The following is an 18,272-nucleotide window of genomic DNA, read 5'->3' as shown; positions in this document are numbered from 1 at the left end:
GCTGTGACTTTGTTTGACAACTCCTGCGCAAAGACAAGGAGCTCTGCTCCTCCCCCAGTGAGACATATAGGTATATACACAGCATGTGTTCTCCAAAGTTGTGCACACGGGAAGCAAAATATGTTTGTGATGCCATATGCATTGTGGGGACAGAGCTGGCTCTGCTGGAGGAAGCACAACAAGCTCTCCTGACATGTGCTGGCATTGCACTGCACTCTGCTTCTCCTGATGGACACCGCTTCGCTTCTATTTGCAGTCAACCAAAGCAATCCATTTTTAAGGTGCTGTGGGGAAAAGGATGCTTGTAGGACTTAACTCTGAACCCCTTGGCTGGAGGTATGTGTGTCCCGTCGAACCTCGGGGTGGGAGCATCCCATCTGTTTTGGCTGGGATACTCTGATTCTGTGGGTATTGATCCCATGGACAGTTCTGTGGGATAGGGAGCCTGGCCCAGTAGTGTCACTGGGGGACCCAGCTGGCATTTGGCCCAGCAGACTTGGAGGGAGGGAGCTGCCTTTTGGTCCAGGCCAAGAATTTGTAGGCCTGATGGATCTGTCCTGGTGCCGGGCTGCAGCACAGCTCCATCCTGGATTTATTGCTGTTGGCACGCACCCGGCCAGCTTCTGCAGCTCATGCCTTCCTGGGCGGAGGGACAAACGCTGTTTGTTTTTTCTGGACTGAAATGGAAATCTCAGTGTTATGTTGCTCATTTGTTTTGTTTTGTGTTTTCCTATTCTTTCCTTTTAAAGTCCAGTTGTGCAGGTCTTCATGCTCTGTCTTGCAGCCTGGTGGTGTTTTGCTGGGCAGAAGATGGCTGCTAGAGCAGAGCTTGTAGAGGAGCTGCTTTTTTGCAGTGCTGGGTGACTTGTGTGTGCAACCCAGGGAAGTTCAGCTTTGCTCTGGAAGGTGATGCAGGTCCTTTCCCTTGTGTCTCAGCCTGTTTTCAAAGACCTTTGGATGGGCACCACCTGATGCGTGGTGATGGAGGTGGTGGTGTTCAGTGCAGAGACATTGCAATGGAGATTGTCTGATAAGGGAAGCAGACCAGCTGGAACACTCCTCTAGCCCTTGCAGGTAGGTCTCCCACTGAAGCCATACACCTGCAAGCAGCTGTGTTGGAATGCAGACATCTCCTTGAAAATGGGAAATGTCTCTTTGCAGTTTGGGCTCGGGTGCAGGAGCTGTTCCATGTGGCCATCGGGGCTTTGCAGGAGGCGTCCTGGTGCATCCTCCCACACTGATGCTTGAGGGTTTGTGCAGCCATGTGGGGAACTGGGTCAGGGAATGATCCAATTAAAAGCTACACCGAGCAGCAAAAAAAAAAAAAAAAGCTGGTTTTAAGCAGGCGGCCTCCTTAGGCTGACCAAATGTGTTGGTAAGAGAGCTCTGGGCTGGGGAAGGGGTGATGGATGGAGCGTGGTGGAATGGTTTCTTGCAGCAGTGATGCCACCAGTTCTGTGTTGGTAGGCAGTCTCAAGGAGAACAAACCAATACCTGCTGATGTTCCAGAGCCTTCCTTTGCCTCCTGGAGAGCCCAGCCTGGCTCCCTGCACTGCTCTCTCAAGGTTCCTTGCCACATTTTGGGAGGCTGCTTCCCTGAGGGCTGTGGGCGCAGGAGGGGAATGCAGCACCGCACCCATGCCCATCCTCACTGCCTGGGGCTGGAGGGGGGGGGGGGTTGCCTTTGGTAATCCTGCCTAATCCTTTAATCTGTATCAACACTGATAGGTATTAAAGCAGCAGATAAGATTCAGCCCATGGTTTGCAGCTCAGCGATCTCCCCACCCTCTTGCGGCTAAATCTGTGCTGGCGATGCCTTCTTTAAGGGGACCGTGCCTGTTTGCCTGGTGGCCATGATGGCCTGAGCAGCTGGATTAGCCAGAGCACGTCCTTGTCTCTGGGCTCCAGCTTGCCAGACAAGCCCATCGATTGGCTGCATCTGTTTGAGCCCTGTGGTGCTCAGTGACAGACATTTTGTGATGAAGGAAGCCCTCCAGTTGCATGTCCCACTGCCTGGAGCAGATCTGCCTCCTGCCATTTTCTCTTGCGGGTCCTGCTGAGTGAGCCTGATTTGGCAATAAATGCTTAGTGTTTGGGCACCTGAATGAGCTGGGCTCCATCCCAGCATGCAGGTGAGACCCTGGACCTGGCTCTGCTTAGGCATTCCCTGTATCTTCTGGCACCAGATGAGGGTTGTTAACACTGGGAAGAGTAGCTTCCAGTTGAGTTTCCTGCACAAAGCAGTCTGTTCCTGTGGTCTGGCTCATCCCCTTTTCCCCATCCTCCTCCAGCTTCTCCCCATGTGCATGGGATTGCTCCGAGTTTGCCACTACTTCTCTCATCAGCAAAGCCATGGTTAATCCTTCCCTTAAATCCTTTAAGCTGTCAGCAAACAAACCCCTTCTTAAACTTCTAGCACGCAAGCCCTGCTGGGACAAAGCCCAGCTCCCAAAGCCAAGCTTTTATTTCTCTTCCCACATCCTTGAGCTCCTGCTCCCATTTTCTTCCAGTGCCAGGGCCTGATGCCGTGGGTGGCTCGACTGCAGCATGACCTGCGGTGCTGGATCTAGGGTGTGAAAATTCAGGTTCCTAATTACCTAATGGCAGGTTCCCGGTGTGCCATGTCGTTTGAAGTCACAGGTGAAGATTTGTTATTTAGATGGAGGTCAGCTGAGGCTGCTGTCTTTCCAGGAGCCTTACAGAGCTTTTGTTGGCATTGCTTCTGCACCGCCTGTGTTGGACACTGCAGGCTGGAACTCTGGGATTTGTGCCTTGGGCGTGCTTGGCTGTCTGTACACAATCCCTCAACTCTTTCCTCATTGGTTTTGCTATGAGTGACAGCGATGATGATGTGTTGACTGTTTGGGTCCTCCAGCCTATTGATGCGATCCGAACCCAAGGTGGTACTGTTCTTTCAGTCCGTATTTCTGTAGGTGATTAGGATGGATGTGCTGGTTATGGTGTACCCTGCTTTGAGGAGCTCTGAACATCCACCCTCAGAAGATGGGCATTCTCTAAGGTACTTGGCAGAACCCAAGGGAGTAACAACCAGCGAGCTCTTCTGAAACTCTCAGCCTTCCTTCCTTCCTTGACTTTCTTTTCTGTGTAATTAGGTTTCTCTCTTTTCAAACTCTGGATGAAATACACTTTGCAAGCGCGAAGATTTGCGTTACACTTGCTCTCCAGGGTTGTCAAACAAGCACCACAAACCTTTCTCCCCGCTCCTGATCCAAAAGAGGCAGAAAGGCTCCAGTGCTTCCTATGGAATGCAAAATGGCACTGTGTGCCAAGCACTCACATCTGAGGATTCCTTAGTGGAAGAGAAGCAAGAAGAAAGGTTAACAGAGCGTTGGCACCCAGGAAAGCTCACGTCCTTCCCTCTCAAATCGCTCCTGCTCACTGCTCTCCATTGCTCTTTGAGGAGCATGAGGGAGGATCAGCCTCCAGGCGCTGCGTGCTTTAACACGGCCTGCTGCGCTTGCTCACCTTCCACGGGCAAGTGAAGGCTTGAGCAAAAGCTGCCTGCTGGCGTCCAAGGGTTTGTATTTTCTTATTGCAAACAAGCTGGGTGATCTCGGCCAGGCTGCTGGCACTGCGTCTTGCAGCATATGACAGATAATCGGGCTGGCTCACCGCCCGTGCAAGAGGCGAGGCTCCTGTCGATATGCGACCTGGAATGGCACGTCGTCCACATAAATCACTGCTTCACTGCAGTGATTCCCTTCTACACAGTTTGGCGTGCTGTGACCTGGTGCAATCTCCAGGATGCCCCAGTCTCCACAGGCTGTGACTGCTGGGTGAAAGGTGCCCATCATTTGGCTGCGCTGCTCAGGTGTTTGCATCTCATTGGAGATGGTCAGGGTGGCTTCTGACATCCTGGCTTGCACTTCCCAGGACAGCAGTCCCTGCTTGTCCATAGTGGTGGTGCATCCCTGAGCCAGCGCTCTGCAGTGACTGCTTTGTGACGGCAGCGAGCCACATCAGTGCTCTGGGAGCAGGGCACAGTGCATGTAAATGGTGCTGCTCTCCTCAGAGAAAGAGTAAATTGTTTCCCCCTGCTTGCTTTGTGCCTTTCTGTCTCCTGCCCTGCTCCTCCTCTTCCTCCCCACCATTAATTGCTTAGCGATTGCTGATGCAATTAAAACAAGATGTGGCTGCAGCCTTCATGCTCCGGAGAATTCTCCAGCCTCTTAGCTCTCTCTTTTTGCCCCTGTGCAAAAACATAGTGACACTCTGGCAGGCACCATGGCATCTCCTTTTGCATCTGCTTGATGAAAGCTGCCACCCTGCCCACCCCAGGGAATCCTGCTGACCCACTGATCCCAGACAGAACCCCGCTTCCTAGCCCCAGTCGGTGCTGTAAGCAAGAACCCTACCCACACACCCAGTGTTTCCTGCTGCTGATAGCTGGAACCTCAATCAGTGGATTCAGCTATACATGTTTATGGATGGCTGAGGTTGGCAGGGTGGTGACACAGGGGTACAGATGCTGTCTCTGTGTTTTCAGGGGGAGGATCTTGAGGTAGGATGGGTTTCCTGCAGGGATTTGGAGGCAGAAATGTTTATTTTTTCCTCTTCAGTCCAAAGCCAGGAGTCTGTCCTCTAAATAATAGTGAATCCTCTCTTTGGGCATTGGCAGCATCCAGCTGTGGCAGTGCGATTTTAGGAGGGTACCTGCTGTCCCAGTTCTATTGGATTTGTATTTCTGGTTCCCCCACATCTAAAGAAGGAGAATTTGGAACAAAATCCCAGTTTAGGAGCCAAAGGTTGTGGTGTGATGTAGGACCGTGGGGACATGGTGCCATAGGGACCCTACATGATAAGGGCAGAAGTGACCAGAAGGGTTGGGTTGAACAATGTGGGGTGCCCAACCTGCACTCCAGTACTGAACCTGTTGTGTTTTTTGGGAGGAACTGTCCCTTGCAGCTCGGTGTGTGGCATGGGGAGCCCTGGGCAGCGTAGCGGGCGCTTTCTCTAACAGCACTTTTGCTTTATTTTTAGGGATGCTAGCTGAAAATTTTGCTCAAGCATAACCCAGGCTGCTGTTTTGCCCTAAGCACTGGGCTTCGTTCCATGGCAAAAACTTGCTAGCTGAGATTTGGTGACGTCTATCTCTGTGTGCAGGCTGAGAACTGCAAGGCCAGAGTGTAGAAACCTTCCTGGGGTTGGAGGAAAGCCCCGGGGCTGGGTGGTGTCAGCGTCCCCCTGCTCTCACCCCTTGGGATTTCAGATCCCTTTTGGATCTCAGCTCCAAGCTCGCTGCAGTTCAGAGCTGATGTAGCAGCCACTTGAGGACGCTTTTCTGCCCTGCTTGGATGTGCAGCAGGGAAGGTGTTGGTCCCTTCTCTGATGCAGGGTATGTGGGGTGCTGTCTCCCTGCTGGCACGTACTGTGGGCTTTGACTGGCTCTTTGACTGGCTCCTCGCTGCCTCCCCGCCTGCAATCTCCCCATCAGCCATCAGACAGAGCTGGCTTTGTGACTGCAAACCACGAGCATCTCTCCTGGCAACTCGAGCAAAACCTACAAAGAAGAGGAGATAAGAGCCAAGCGGGCAGCTTCCTAAACGTGCAGCCTGCGAGGGCTAAGACGTGGCAATCATACCAAAACAGGTCTTTAATATTAAAGAGATGGAAGGAAGATGTCTCCTCTTGCCTGAGGGATAAATAGATCTGAAACTCCTTCTAGACTTTGCTGCTTATCGCATCTGAAATATGTCTCTCTCACCCTGGAATGGAGCCTCTCCAGGAGCCCTGAACAACCAAGCGTGTGCAGTGCTTTTGCTTTCTGCATCTCTGCACCCAGCAGATGGGTTTGCTGCATTTCTCCTACATCCCTGGCTGGGGCACCCTGGGGCTGAGGCAGGTGAGGGTGCTGGGTGTGCTGAGCCATTCCTGTTCTTGGTGCCCAGCTTCTGCAGTCGTACAGCAAAGCCATTCCCAGATTCTGAGCTCTGCCTCCTCTGGTTGTCCTATAAATGCTGCAGCTTTCCAAAGAGAAAAACTTTGAATACACAGGACTTTGTGCTTGCAGGAGCATCATTAATTAATAAAACAGCTTAATAATTAATGCTCCTGGCTTGCGCACTGCTCTGTGTGCTGCATGGCTGTGCCATGGTGCGAGCTGCTGGGGGCTGAGTATGGGGATCGGGAGTTAGGGAGGAAAATTTGGGGTGAATATGGAAGAAAGGTGAACGAAGCACATGGAGCTGTGCTGTTTTCCAGCTGACTGCCTGCCCCTGGCACCTCGTGTCAGCTGTGCACTGTGTTCTGTGGGTGCTCATGGTGATGGAGGTGTTGAGTTCTCCCCACCTCCAAAGGATGGTGTGAGAACAGCACATCCTTCTGACCTCCCTGAGGCAGCAGAGCTCAGAAGTCTCCTCTGAGAAGGATGGGCCCTGCAGGAGTTCTCAGCTGGTTTGTTCCAATGCATTGAGGATGTGCAGATTTGGGTTTTGGGGCAGGCTTTGGCAGAGCTGTTTGGAGCCCTGTGTCCTTCAGCTGGGTTTTATGGTGTCTGTTGTCATGCTTTCAAGGAGCTGCAGCATTGAGGTCTTTCAGACTTGCATCCTCCCACCAGGAGATCGATGTCTGGGGTTTCTCCTTCCCCATTCCTCCTCATACACCTGTCCCTACCACTGCTCTTTTCTGCTCCTGGAATGGGTGACCGGGTGCCAGTACATCTGTCCTGGGCACTGTCAGTGCTTTGATCAAAGGCACACTGACCCCCAAGTGCTGCCAGCACTGAGATCAGCCCAGCTACTCCTTGTCATGATGTCATGCAGCACAGAGTGGGGGCATCTGGGGGTTGTGCTGCCAGGTTTGGAGGTACCCTCTGAAGCTGCCAGGTGGAGCTGCCTGTGGTTATCCCACCCCAGGGAGGTGGCATTTGCACTGTGTGCCGTGGGATGGTGACTGAGCCGGGCGCTATCAGAGCTCCTAAACACAAGGCTTTTGGCACACCCGTTGGCTTTCATCGCTCAGAATTTCACACCCGGATGACTTGGATTATTGGGAGTGAGCGAGAAAATTCATAGCTGCTAGTCCTGGCGTGACTGTGCCTGAAGCAAGGTGCTTTAGAGGTTGGCATCAGTCAGAGCGGCGATATGGCCGTGCTGCCCTCTCCTCCCTTAGCGTCCCCATGCAGACAATGTAATGGCAGAGCTGCCGTTCCCAGGCACTGCCGCTGCTCGCCAGCCTTGGCTGCGTTCCACCTCTGTCCTCAGAGCACGTTCCTCGTGATGGGAAAACCTCCGTGTGGACACAAAGGGCTTTCAGTAGGGAGCTCACTGCAGAGGAAGCGGCATGGGAAATATCGTCCTGCCTAGCTCCTGCTGGAGGGCACGCGCACTGCCTCTGCATCCTACAGCTCATGGCGGGGAGCAGAATTAAACGCCCTTATGCTGCAGTGGGAGCTTGGGTCCCACATCTCTAATGGCAGAAGCACCAGCCCCATAAGGAAGGTCACAGTGGTACCGGGGCCTCTCTGTGTGTTATTTCACACAGTGGACCCCACAGGGGCTTGACTCTGTGCTACCCCACACTGGTACCTGCTGCCCTCAGCCTCCAGCAGGCTTGTCCCCTCATCCCAATGAACCAGGAGGAGGGAAGGCTGCAGCACCAGGCGATAAGAGATGTGCAGTGGGGGAAATCTGGGGGCCAATTGGCCCACTTATTCCTCCAGCTCAGCCATATCCCCCTGCCCAGCTCCCCATGCTCCTTTTTGCTCCTGAGCTCTTGGTGGGAGCTGATGAGCCACCCTTTTTCCTGATGGCTGATAAATGAGGCTGTGTTTGTTCCAGTGCAGGGTGAAATATGAAATCCCATAAAGCCTCCTCGCTTATTAGAGAGATCGCAGCGAGCTGCTTATTATGCACTGTGGCGTAATGCAGATTACAAATGTGACCGAGCAATAATTAGCAGAGCTGGAACTGTAATTAAACGCTCCTGTGCTGCACTGTGGTTTCTGTTGCAAAGTGGAAGGAAGCTGAACAGTTTCAAAACCTACAGGTGCCCTTCCTCTCCTCTCTATGCACAAACAAGCAGCCCAAAGCCAAGCATCCCTCCTGCTCCTCACCACGGCTTTCTTTGCAGGGGACTTGCTCAGATTCTGAACATTTGGAGTGTGGTTGCAGTTTACTTCCTTGAGCCCCCCCAAGACCCAGCTGCCTTCTTGGAGCTTCTCATCCCTGTAGTCACTGAGACATGCAGGCTGGGCTTAGGGGGCCGAGCTGCCTGCAGGTGAGGTCTCTATACCTAAAACCTCCGGGCATCCCACAGAACATGTGCTGGTGGGGTGCCGGATGCTTTGTCAGATGCTTTGCAGCTCATGGCAAACATCTTTGCTTGAGTGTATGAGATGCACCAGTGTGCAGTAGTGTGTGGGACAGGGAGTTGCAAGGTGTGAGCTCCTGGTGCAGGACGTTTTGATGCAGGGCTGGATGTTCCAGAGACGTTCAGCTGATTGAAACTGAAACTCAGGGCAGCACTCGGTGAGGATTCTCAGCCTGCTTCTGTTTTGAGTCTGCTCAGTGCCTTATCAAGATCGTAAAATACTGTGCGAGAGGAGATGAGCAGCCAGCCCCAAAGCACTGCAGATCAGTGTGGCGGTTATGCCTGGCATGTCAGGCTCTTGGCTTTCCAAGCCCAGCTCTTTGTGTGACATAAATGAGGAGGGTGAAATGGTTGGTGTTTGGACTCTGGAGCTGATATTTGGAGAAGAGGGATATGGTTCGAATGTGTGTCTTGGGATTGTCAGGGGGTGTATGTGGGAGGTGGAGGATGTTGGCTTTCATGGGACCACACAGAGCCTGCTGCTCGTTGGGCCTGTCCTGCCAGTCCAGCAAAGGCCTGTAATTTTTTTCTAATGAGCAATCAGGTCCAGAGCCATGGGATGCCTGCACAGCAGGGCAGTAGCCAGGAGGCATGCTGACCCGGCCTGATGGCACCGGCAGAAGTGGTTGGGGAAGTAACTTGGCACCCGCTTCTGCAGATCCCTCCTGCAGAGGGACCTGCCCCCCTCCAAAGCTTTAGAGTGCGGTGTGGGTACAGGCATGCCAGGGTGGGAGAGGCCAACAAGGTCCTGTCCTCTGATGGGAGCTGAACCATCTGGAAGGTGCTTGAGGCTCTCCAAAGCACGGCTACCTGTCGGTACTTGTTGTGATCAAAACACTTCTCCTTCCTCACAGATGGAATCTCCGGTCTCCACGCCCGCTGTGCTGCCCTTGCACCTCCTTGTCCCTGTGGTCAACAACGACATCTCGTCGCCGTGCGAGCAGATCATGGTACGCACCCGCTCCGTCGGTGTGAACACCTGTGATGTGGCACTGGCCACTGAGCCTGAATGCCTGGGGCCTTGTGAGCCCGGCACCAGCGTCAACCTGGAGGGCATCGTCTGGCAGGAGACAGAGGATGGTAAGTGGCAGCTTTCTGCTCTCAGCACTCCTGCTCAAAGAGCTGTGGTGATCCTTTTCTTTCCGTGTCCCTGTGTCTTGGCACTTGCAGGGCTTTGTGCTGCAGTTTGGGTGGTCAGGACAGAGTTGCTGTGTGGGAGCAGCTCGCGGGCTGCGCGGCATTGGGAATGGCAGGCCAAAACTTGCGTCAGCCCGCGCTGCGTTAGCCTGTCGCCCAGACAGTGGGCGAAAATCTCAGCTGCCATTTCCCTGCCTTTCTGCAAGATGGAACTTGCTCCTGGAGGTGCCAGAGGAGAGGCCACACCAGCCTAAATGGGAACTCAACAGAATTGACTTCATTTCTGCTTGGCAGCCTGCAGGTCTGTCACAAAAGCGCTCAAACCCTGGGAGGCAGCAGCAATCTCCTGCTGGATTAAAAAACCCCAGCGGAGCTTTCAAAATAGACTCGACAGGAGATCAGGATCTCGTCTCTCCTGCCAAGCCAATCGAACCTTTTTCCGCTGGAGCTCGTCTCATCTGCGCACAGCTTGCTTTGCTTTCCCAGCCCCTTTGATGGGTTTGAGTTGCTGTTGGGGCTCTGCCAAGTAACACAGGGATGAATAGGTGGCTCAGCAGAGCACAGCAAGCGCTGGAACCCAGCCTTCCCTCCAGCCTCTTTGGGGACATGGGAGGGTTCTGCTTCTGGAGGCCTGACGTGAACTCCTCATGGTTGTGTCTGTCTTCAGCTGAGCCTGGGGGTGCAGAGGTGGTAGAAGACAGGGCACATGGAGCTGTGTGGGACCTCCCACCCTCCTGTGTTCCCGTCTGCTGGTTGTGGAAAAATCCATCTGAATGGAGCCAGCAGGGAGCAGCGCATGTGCTTTCTGCCGCTCCCGAGGCAGGAGGATGTCATGTGCTGTAAAATCAGGCCCAGGGGACCCTTGTCTTGGCTGGTAGGGACACAGCCGTGTGTGGCAATGCTTGGGATGCAGCTGCTGCTCTTCTTGCCCCAGGGCTGCATGGGAAAGCTCGCAGGGAGAACAGTGCATGGCGGCAGCACCACCAGGGTTGGGTACTGAATTACTCCATTGGCCCCAGGCTGCAGTCTGTGATACTCCAGGGGCGCGGGGTTTCTGTCAAACCCCCAGGGGTGGTGGCGATGAGAAATGGACCTTCCATTAATAATTTGGAGGATGGGAATGAGAAAGGTGCATGCTGCTGCATGTGCAAGGAGAAACAAACACCCCAACATGACGGGAGGCAGAGGAGCCGACAGACCCCTTGCTTAGCCAGGGGGGGTCAAAGCACAAGCAGTGAGCTCTTCTCACTCACAGGATGGGCGAGTGCTGATGGCCGCATGGGGCTCCAGTCCTCCAAGGAAGCAGCCCTGCTGCTGCTTTCCCACCTTGCTCCAGCCAAGTTCCACAACCTGTCTGCCTGTCCGTCTGCATCACCCCTCAATGTGCAGTTCTGTCTCCAGCCCCTGCCTCAGAGGTGCGCTGCCGTTCCTGCGGCTGCCTATTTTTAGTCGGCAGTAATTCAATGAACTTGTGCAAAGATCCTTCTCTGCCTGCCTCTGCTGCTTGCTGCTTGGCTCCTGCTGTCAGGAGCGATGGCTTTTGCAGCAAGCCCTGCGCTCCTGTCACGCAAAATACAAATCTCACCATTTTCTCCGGTTGCTTCCAGTTTGCCACATCTGTTGGCCCCCGTAGCAGCAGTGCACCGCCTGCTCAGCTCTGTGCACCTGGAGGCTCGGGGTGTAGGCAGCTCACTGGTGCCCTGCCTGGCATCTCGCTCCCATGGGTGGTGCTGGCTTGGGGGCCATGCTGGAGCATGGCTGAAGTCCATCCCCGGCAGCCCCGGAGCAGGGGGAAGATTTGGATTCATCCCCTTCCAGTGGCCTTGCCTTGCAGCTGAGGATGTGAAGCCTTGCTTGGAAGGGCTTGGTTACACAGGGAAAGGCAGCGTGGCTCCCTTTTTGTTGAAAATGCTCTTAGGGTTGTCCTCATGGCCGGGAAATTGGGGTGAAGGCATCATAAAGCCAGTGCCCACCAGTGATCCTGCGCCCTGAGAAGAAGGACAAGTGGAGCCATCCCAACTGCAGTGGTGCTCCCACCAGTCTCATGGCATTCTCCTGCCTTGGCTGGCACATCCCACTGTCACACCCAGCTTCCTCCTCTGTCCCCAGCAGCAGCCACCACTTCTCTGTGCTGTCCCACCGCCACAATGGTGACACCTCCACTTATCTTCACTGAGCCCATCTTGTGCAGGGAACGTGCTTTGTTAAATGTCTTTCTCGGGAGCAGCTGCCTTGGCAGTTTCCCTAATTCTGTTAGGTGTGATTTCGATCTGCAGGAACTATTAACTGATCTGATTATACAGGAGAGCATCACTCCGCTTGCAGCCTCATTAGCTCCCAGCTCTCCTCCATCCTGCTTGCCGGTGTCACCAGTGGGGTGGCACGTCCTTGCTGCTCTCACCCAGAGCAGTGACTGGACCTGAACCACATAATGGTGCTGTTTGCAACCCCAACAAGCCAGTGTTTGGGATTCAGAGCCTTGGAGCATCGAGCAGTATGGCACGGCACAGTGGAAACCACCAGGCAAGGGACATCCTCTCTTGGGTGCTGCTGTCCTGATGCATCCCAGCTGGGGAAGCAGCAGCCCTGGGAGCAAGGCAGCTGCTCACGCGCTGGCGTAGAGGAGAGGGGCTTTATCATGCATAATTTCCTGGTACTTCCCGCAGCGCGGCTGCTTTGGATCTAATATTGGCTGGCAGGATGCTTGACAGTACAGGGAGGCAGGGAGCTCGAGCAGAGCTAATGCACTGCTTATCACTCTCAAAGCACTGTTTATTTCAGCATCTGTCAGCTTTGTATGAAGGCTGTTTTATCAACAGGTGAGCAATATTCTGCTCCAGACAGGACTGTTGCTGGTGTTGAACTGCCTGAGGCGCAAATATCGCTGCCCTAGGTGATAGCAGCTGGGCTCCCGCCCTAGCCACCATGCCTGGATTAGAGGGCTTGTATACAGGGAGGCTCTTGAACTGCAGTCTGCTGTGCCGTGCTTTGTGGGAGCACACTTGGTGTCAGTTCCTCTTCCTCCCTTCTCCAGGAGGATGCATTTAGCGGACAAATCCCATTCCATGGTTTGTGGCAGACTGTTCTTGGTGGGAATGTGACTGGATATCATCCCGTTGCCTTGCAGAGTGCTCCTGCACCCGCAGATTAACAGCAAAGTAGCAGGGCTCTCCTCAGCTGTTCTGTCTAGCGTGGCAATGTGTAGATGGCAGCATCTCTGTGGGGCTGGGGATGCTCTGCTTGCCACGAAGCCGCTTGTTCAGCCCTTGAACATCAGAGGCAGAAGGAGTTGAAGCCGTCTGAGCCCTTATGGGAGAGCCAGCAGGGCCAGGAGCTGAGCACTGCTCTAATTAGGGAGTTAATGGGCTGGCTGCACTGGAAATTAAACCTTCCTCGCACGCAAAGCTTCAGCCTGGATCTGTCCCAGCAGACAGATACCCCATTGCGGTGCCCAGCTCCTGTCTCCTCATACTGATTTCTGGAGGAAGACAGCCCAACTGCCCCAAAAAGGGGGCTTGGCCAGCAGAGTGGTCTGCCCCACCACGCTCACCTCTTTGTCTGCATGCACTCTTGCAGGGTTTCCTCTCCTTGCAGCACCTTGCATCCAAACCACTGCTGTCTTCCTCAGGAGCAGCCTGGCAGCATCACCCTCCATTCATCCTCCTCTCTGTGCCCTGATGCAGCAACATCAGCATGTGGTACTTCCCCATGAAAGCAGGTGGGGTTGGCTGCATAGTGCTGCAGCTCCAGCCCTCCCAGGGAGCACAGAAAGCACCATGCTCGGCTGCCTGGCGCAGAGCTCATTGCCTCCAAGGGCTTTTCCAGACAGGGACAGAGGCTAAGGGACTGCTTGGACACTGGTGACACATTGCCCTCCAATGCTGAGCACAGGGCATCGCTGCCCGCCCTCACGTCCCAGAGCACCCGCAGGGGACAGCGGGTGAAAAAAGCTGCTTAGCATCCATCCCCATGCTTTAAATTGTCCTGGGTTATTGGCAGCGGATTAGGAGAGGATTTGGGATGATTGGTTGCAGCAGGTTAAATATAGGCTGGAGCATGGCGGAGGGCTTGCTGCTGTGCAGGGAGAAAGGAACAGCCCGCGCCAGCTCTCTGTCTTTCATCTCTTGGGGGCCACAGCTCCGTGAGTGTCTCTCCATTTCCGACATTATCCTTCTAAAGCCTGCAGCTGGCTGCTGGCACCTTCTGAGCGAGGCCGCGGCCTGAGATTTACAAATGTGCTTCAGGCACAGCTGTTGTGGGCTCCCTGGGCTCCATCCATCTTCCAGGGCTGTGTGGCCATATATCTAGCTGCACTCATCTGCCCTTGGAAATGAGATTTCTATCTCCCAAGTTTTACCTTGCTCAGATAAATGCACTCAGCGCGATGGACTCTGCTCCTGGTCAGATTAGTTATGCAGTAATCAGAGCACTCCATCGCTGGAAGGAAATACCCACTTGAGTTTCACTCTGCTAATGGCCTCAGAGTATGTAGAGCAGTCTCTTGGTTATGGAAGCTCTTGCAGTTTGCAGAAGGCACTAGCATTGGGTAGGCTTTCCAGCCAGGAGCGGGTTGGGCCTTCCTGCTTGCAGCAATGAGATGCTGCAGAAGACCCCAAGAAAGAAGCACAGGAGCCAAGCAAAGCAGCAGATGAAGCTTTCCCCAAAGAAAGCCCCAGCCCCCATCACCACCACCTCCCTCCCCCCCCTCCCGAGCCTGCATGGTGTGGACGCCGGGCTCAGCTTGCCATCTAGTGGCAATCACGTCCCCTCCATGGGGATGTGGGGTTTGCAGCCATAGCAAGGGCTTTGTGACACTCACTCTGTGCAAGTTGCTTTCCATACTGCAGGCTCTCAAGATGCCCTGGGAGCCTTCTGTCCACCCCAGAGCATGAGACATAAATGCCCCTTCCCCTGTTGCTCAGTGCCTCGGGAAAGGAGGGAGTGAACCCACCCGTGTGATCCTGTCCCCTTGCCTTGCAGGTATGTTGGTGGTCAACGTGACCTGGAGGAACAAGACATATGTGGGGACGCTGCTGGACTGCACACAGCATGACTGGGCACCTCCCCGGTAAGCACAGGGCTGGGTTGGGCAGCACCGGGGCTCCCAGCCCACCTTGCCCATGCACAGGGCTCAAACCCGCACATGGAAGCACGACAGGGCCGTCACACAGTGACCCCCCCAGTCCTCCACAGTAACCCCCAGTCCTCCTCTCTGCAGGTTCTGCGACTCTCCCACCAGCGACTTGGAGATGCGCAATGGCCGGGGTAGAGGTAAGCGCATGCGTCCCAACAGCAACACACCCGTGAACGAGACCGCCGCTACCTCGGACAGCAAAGGGACCAGCAACAGCAGCAAGACCCGGGCAGGAGCCAACAGTAAAGGGCGCCGTGGGAGCCAGAACTCCTCGGACCACCGCACGCCGCCCAGCGGCACGGCGGAAGACGTGAAGGCCAGTCCCTCGTCCGTCACCAAGCGGAAGAGCAAACCCCTCTCCGACATGGAGCTCAACTCCAGCTCGGAGGACTCCAAGGGCAGCAAACGCATCCGCACGAACTCGATGGGCTCTGCAGCTGTGCCCCCCACCGCAGTCAAGGTGGAGCCAGCTGTCCTCGACCGCAACTGCCCCTCTCCCATCCTCATCGACTGTCCCCACCCCAACTGTAACAAGAAGTACAAGCACATCAATGGGCTGAAGTATCACCAGGCCCACGCGCACACGGATGATGACAGCAAGCTGGAGGCTGATGTGGACAGCGAGTATGGCGAGGAGCCCTCCTTGCACACCGACGTCGGGAGCTGCAATGGTGCCACTGTGTCACAGAAGGGCTCGCTTTCACCCGCACGCTCAGCCACCCCCAAGGTCCGCTTAATGGAGCCCCACAGTCCCTCCCCATCCAGCAAGTTCAGCACCAAGGTCCCCTGCAAGAAGAAGCTGGCAGGGGAAGGAGACACTGACCCCGGTGCCCTGTCCAATGATGGCTCTGAGGATGGTCCCTCGGTGGCTGACGAAACGAGCAATGACGGCTTTGACACACTGGAGAAGAGGTGTGTGGACAAGGACAAGTCCAAGAAGGCATCTGGTGCTAAGCAGGAGAAGATGCCTTCCAAAAGCTTGAAGTCTGCCAGACCCATTGCTCCCGCTGTTCCCCCACAGCCTATTTACACCTTCCAGACAGCCACCCTCACTGCAGCCAGCCCCGGCTCCTCCGCGGGCCTCACCACCACGGTGGTCCAGACCATGCCGAGCAGCCCCCAGCTCAAACCCATCCAGCCCAAACCTACAGTGATGGGCGAGCCCTTCGCAGTCAACCCTGCCCTCACCCCTTCCAAGGAGAAGAAGAAGAAGGACAAGAAGAAGAAGGAGCCCAAGGAGGTAGAAAACCCTCTGACTCCTGGGAAGGTGTGCAGGGCAGAGGAAGGGAAGAGCCCATTCCGAGGGGAAACGAGTGATCTTGGGACGAAAAGCGAGGGACTGCTGAATGGTTCCTCTGACCCACATCAGAGTCGGCTTGCCAGCATCAAGGCTGAGGCAGATAAAATCTACAGCTTCACTGACAACGCCCCAAGCCCCTCCATCGGTGGTGCCAGCAGGCTGGAAAATGCCAACCCCGCACAACCCATGACCCCACTGCATGTCGTCACCCAGAATGGGGCAGAGGCGAGCTCAGTGAAAACCAACAGCCCGGCCTACTCGGACATCTCCGATGCCGGGGAGGATGGCGAGGGCAAGTTGGAGAGCGTGAAGACTAAGGATCCGGAGCAGCTTGTCAAGGATGGAGCCAAAAAAGCTCTTTTCCCCCCACAATCGCAGAGCAAGGAGTCTCCCTATTACCAAGGCTTTGAAACCTACTATTCCCCTGGCTACCCTCAGGCAAGCCCGGGGCCCTTGAACCCCAGCAGCCAGGCCGCGGCTGAGACACAAGCCTTGAAGCTGAAGAAGGATGAGGAGCAGGAGAACCCAGAGGTGAAGGTGAAGAGCGAGGGCATCGAAGAGAAGAAGGCAGAGCTGGGCAGCTCCAGCCAGCAGCCCTCTGTCATCCAGCAGCGTCCCAACATGTACATGCAGTCCCTCTACTACAACCAGTACGCCTACGTGCCACCTTACGGCTACAATGAGCAGGGCTACCATGCTCACCTGCTGAGCACCAACCCTGCCTACCGGCAGCAATACGAAGAGCAGCAGAAGCAGAGGCAGAGCCTGGAACAGCAGCAGCAGCAGAGAGGGCTGGAGAAGAAGGCAGAGCTCGGCATGAAGGAGAGGGAAGCAGCTCTCAAGGAGGAGTGGAAGCAAAAGCCACCCATGCCCCCAACGCTTACCAAGGCCCCCAGCCTCACCGACCTCGTCAAGTCGGGGCTGAGCAAGGCCAAGGATCAGGGAGGTGCTGACATGGCCAAATCCGTCATCATCCCCAAGCTAGAGGACTCGTCCAAGCTGCCAGGCAGCCAGGTGGCAGAGGGGCTGAAGGTGAAGCTGAGCGAGGCCGGCCACCTTGGCAAGGAGTCTGCAGAGACAAAGGGTAGCTCCGAGTGCGGCCGGCAAGCGGAGGTGGACCCTGTGCTCTGGTACAGACAGGTAATGTCAGCCCATTGGCCTCTTGGTGGGCTTTCCCCATGGGTTTTCCGGGGCTGTCCCTGCAGAAAACGCGTGTTGTCCTCTGATCCAGGGCTTGTTCCCATCGTGAAGGGATTCCATGATTTTCCATGTTGGCTGGGGACCAGCGAGGGGAACGTGGAGAGTGTGTGGGGGGGTGATGGCTGTGCTGCTCTCTTCCCAGTCCCCAGTGGTGTGGGGACAGACAGGGCTGGGGGGAGGTAGCTGTCCTGACATTGGTGTGCTTCTCACAGGAAGCAGAGCCCCGAATGTGGACCTATGTTTACCCAGCAAAGTACTCTGACATCAAGACGGAGGATGAGCGGTGGAAGGAGGAGCGGGACCGAAAATTGAAGGAAGAAAGAAATCGAAGCAAAGAAGTGGTGTCCAAGGAGGACGGGAAAGAGAGCACCAGCTCCGAGTGCAAACTGACCCCCACTGAGGAGGCTCGCATGGTGGGGAAGGACCCCAGGCCCAGTGTCCATGTCCCCGTGTCCTCCCCCCTCACGCAGCACCAGTCCTACATCCCCTACATGCACGGCTACTCCTACAGCCAGTCGTACGACCCCAACCACCCCAGCTACCGGGCCATGCCCACCGTCATGATGCAGAACTACCCAGGTAGGAAGCCATGGCCATCCCAGGGGCAGCCGTGCCTGTCCCAGCCCAGTCCTGTGGTGATAGTGGTGGTCACGCTCCAGGATCCAGCGGGTGGGCACAGGGGAGTGACGGCTGGACTCTCAGTGCCGCTCTGCTGGGACATGCACTGCAATGTGGCCTCAGCTCGGTGCAGAGCGGCACCTCTCCTCCCTGTGCCCTGACTGCTGCCTTTCCCCTGCAGGCTCGTACCTTCCCTCCAGCTATTCCTTCTCACCCTATGGGAGTAAGGCATCCGGGAGCGATGACAGCGACAAGTCCCGTGCCAGCCCCAGCATCGGCTGTAAGTCCAGCTCTGAATCCAAGGCCCTGGACATCCTGCAGCAGCACGCCAGCCACTACAAGAGCAAATCGCCCACGGTGAGAGTCAGCAGCTTAGCCCAGCTCGCAGGAGCTTCCAGAAAGTGCCTGCAGCCTGGAGGAGCTCCTGCTGTAGGAGGTCTACGGCTGTAGGATAATCCCACAACATAGAAATTTTTGGGGTGGATGAGCCAAACCTTCATGCAGGGCTGCTCCAGGGAGGCACTCTGCCCTGCAGCTGGTGGGTGGAAGGGC

The 18,272-nt window shown here is 55.4% G+C and overlaps 1 protein-coding gene across 3 annotated transcripts in view; it reads left to right on the top strand.

Moving 5' to 3' along the window:
* The window catches only part of ZNF609 (zinc finger protein 609), a 35,646-nt gene that overhangs the window by 15,256 nt on the left and 2,118 nt on the right, over nt 1-18,272 (top strand). For all 3 annotated transcript variants that reach the window (XM_032446956.1, XM_015872316.2, XM_015872315.2), the window contains exons 3-7: nt 9,186-9,411; nt 14,449-14,536; nt 14,687-17,042; nt 17,315-17,681; nt 17,902-18,077. In XM_032446956.1, coding sequence (XP_032302847.1) covers nt 9,186-9,411; nt 14,449-14,536; nt 14,687-17,042; nt 17,315-17,681; nt 17,902-18,077 — 3,213 coding nt within the window. The remainder of the gene's footprint in view (nt 1-9,185; nt 9,412-14,448; nt 14,537-14,686; nt 17,043-17,314; nt 17,682-17,901; nt 18,078-18,272) is intronic.

This window comes from Coturnix japonica, chromosome 10, assembly GCF_001577835.2.
Source record: "Coturnix japonica isolate 7356 chromosome 10, Coturnix japonica 2.1, whole genome shotgun sequence".
Classification (NCBI taxonomy): Eukaryota; Metazoa; Chordata; class Aves; order Galliformes; family Phasianidae; genus Coturnix; species Coturnix japonica.
The sequence above is the reverse complement of the archived record's forward strand: the minus strand, read 5'-3'. Positions and strand labels throughout refer to the sequence as shown.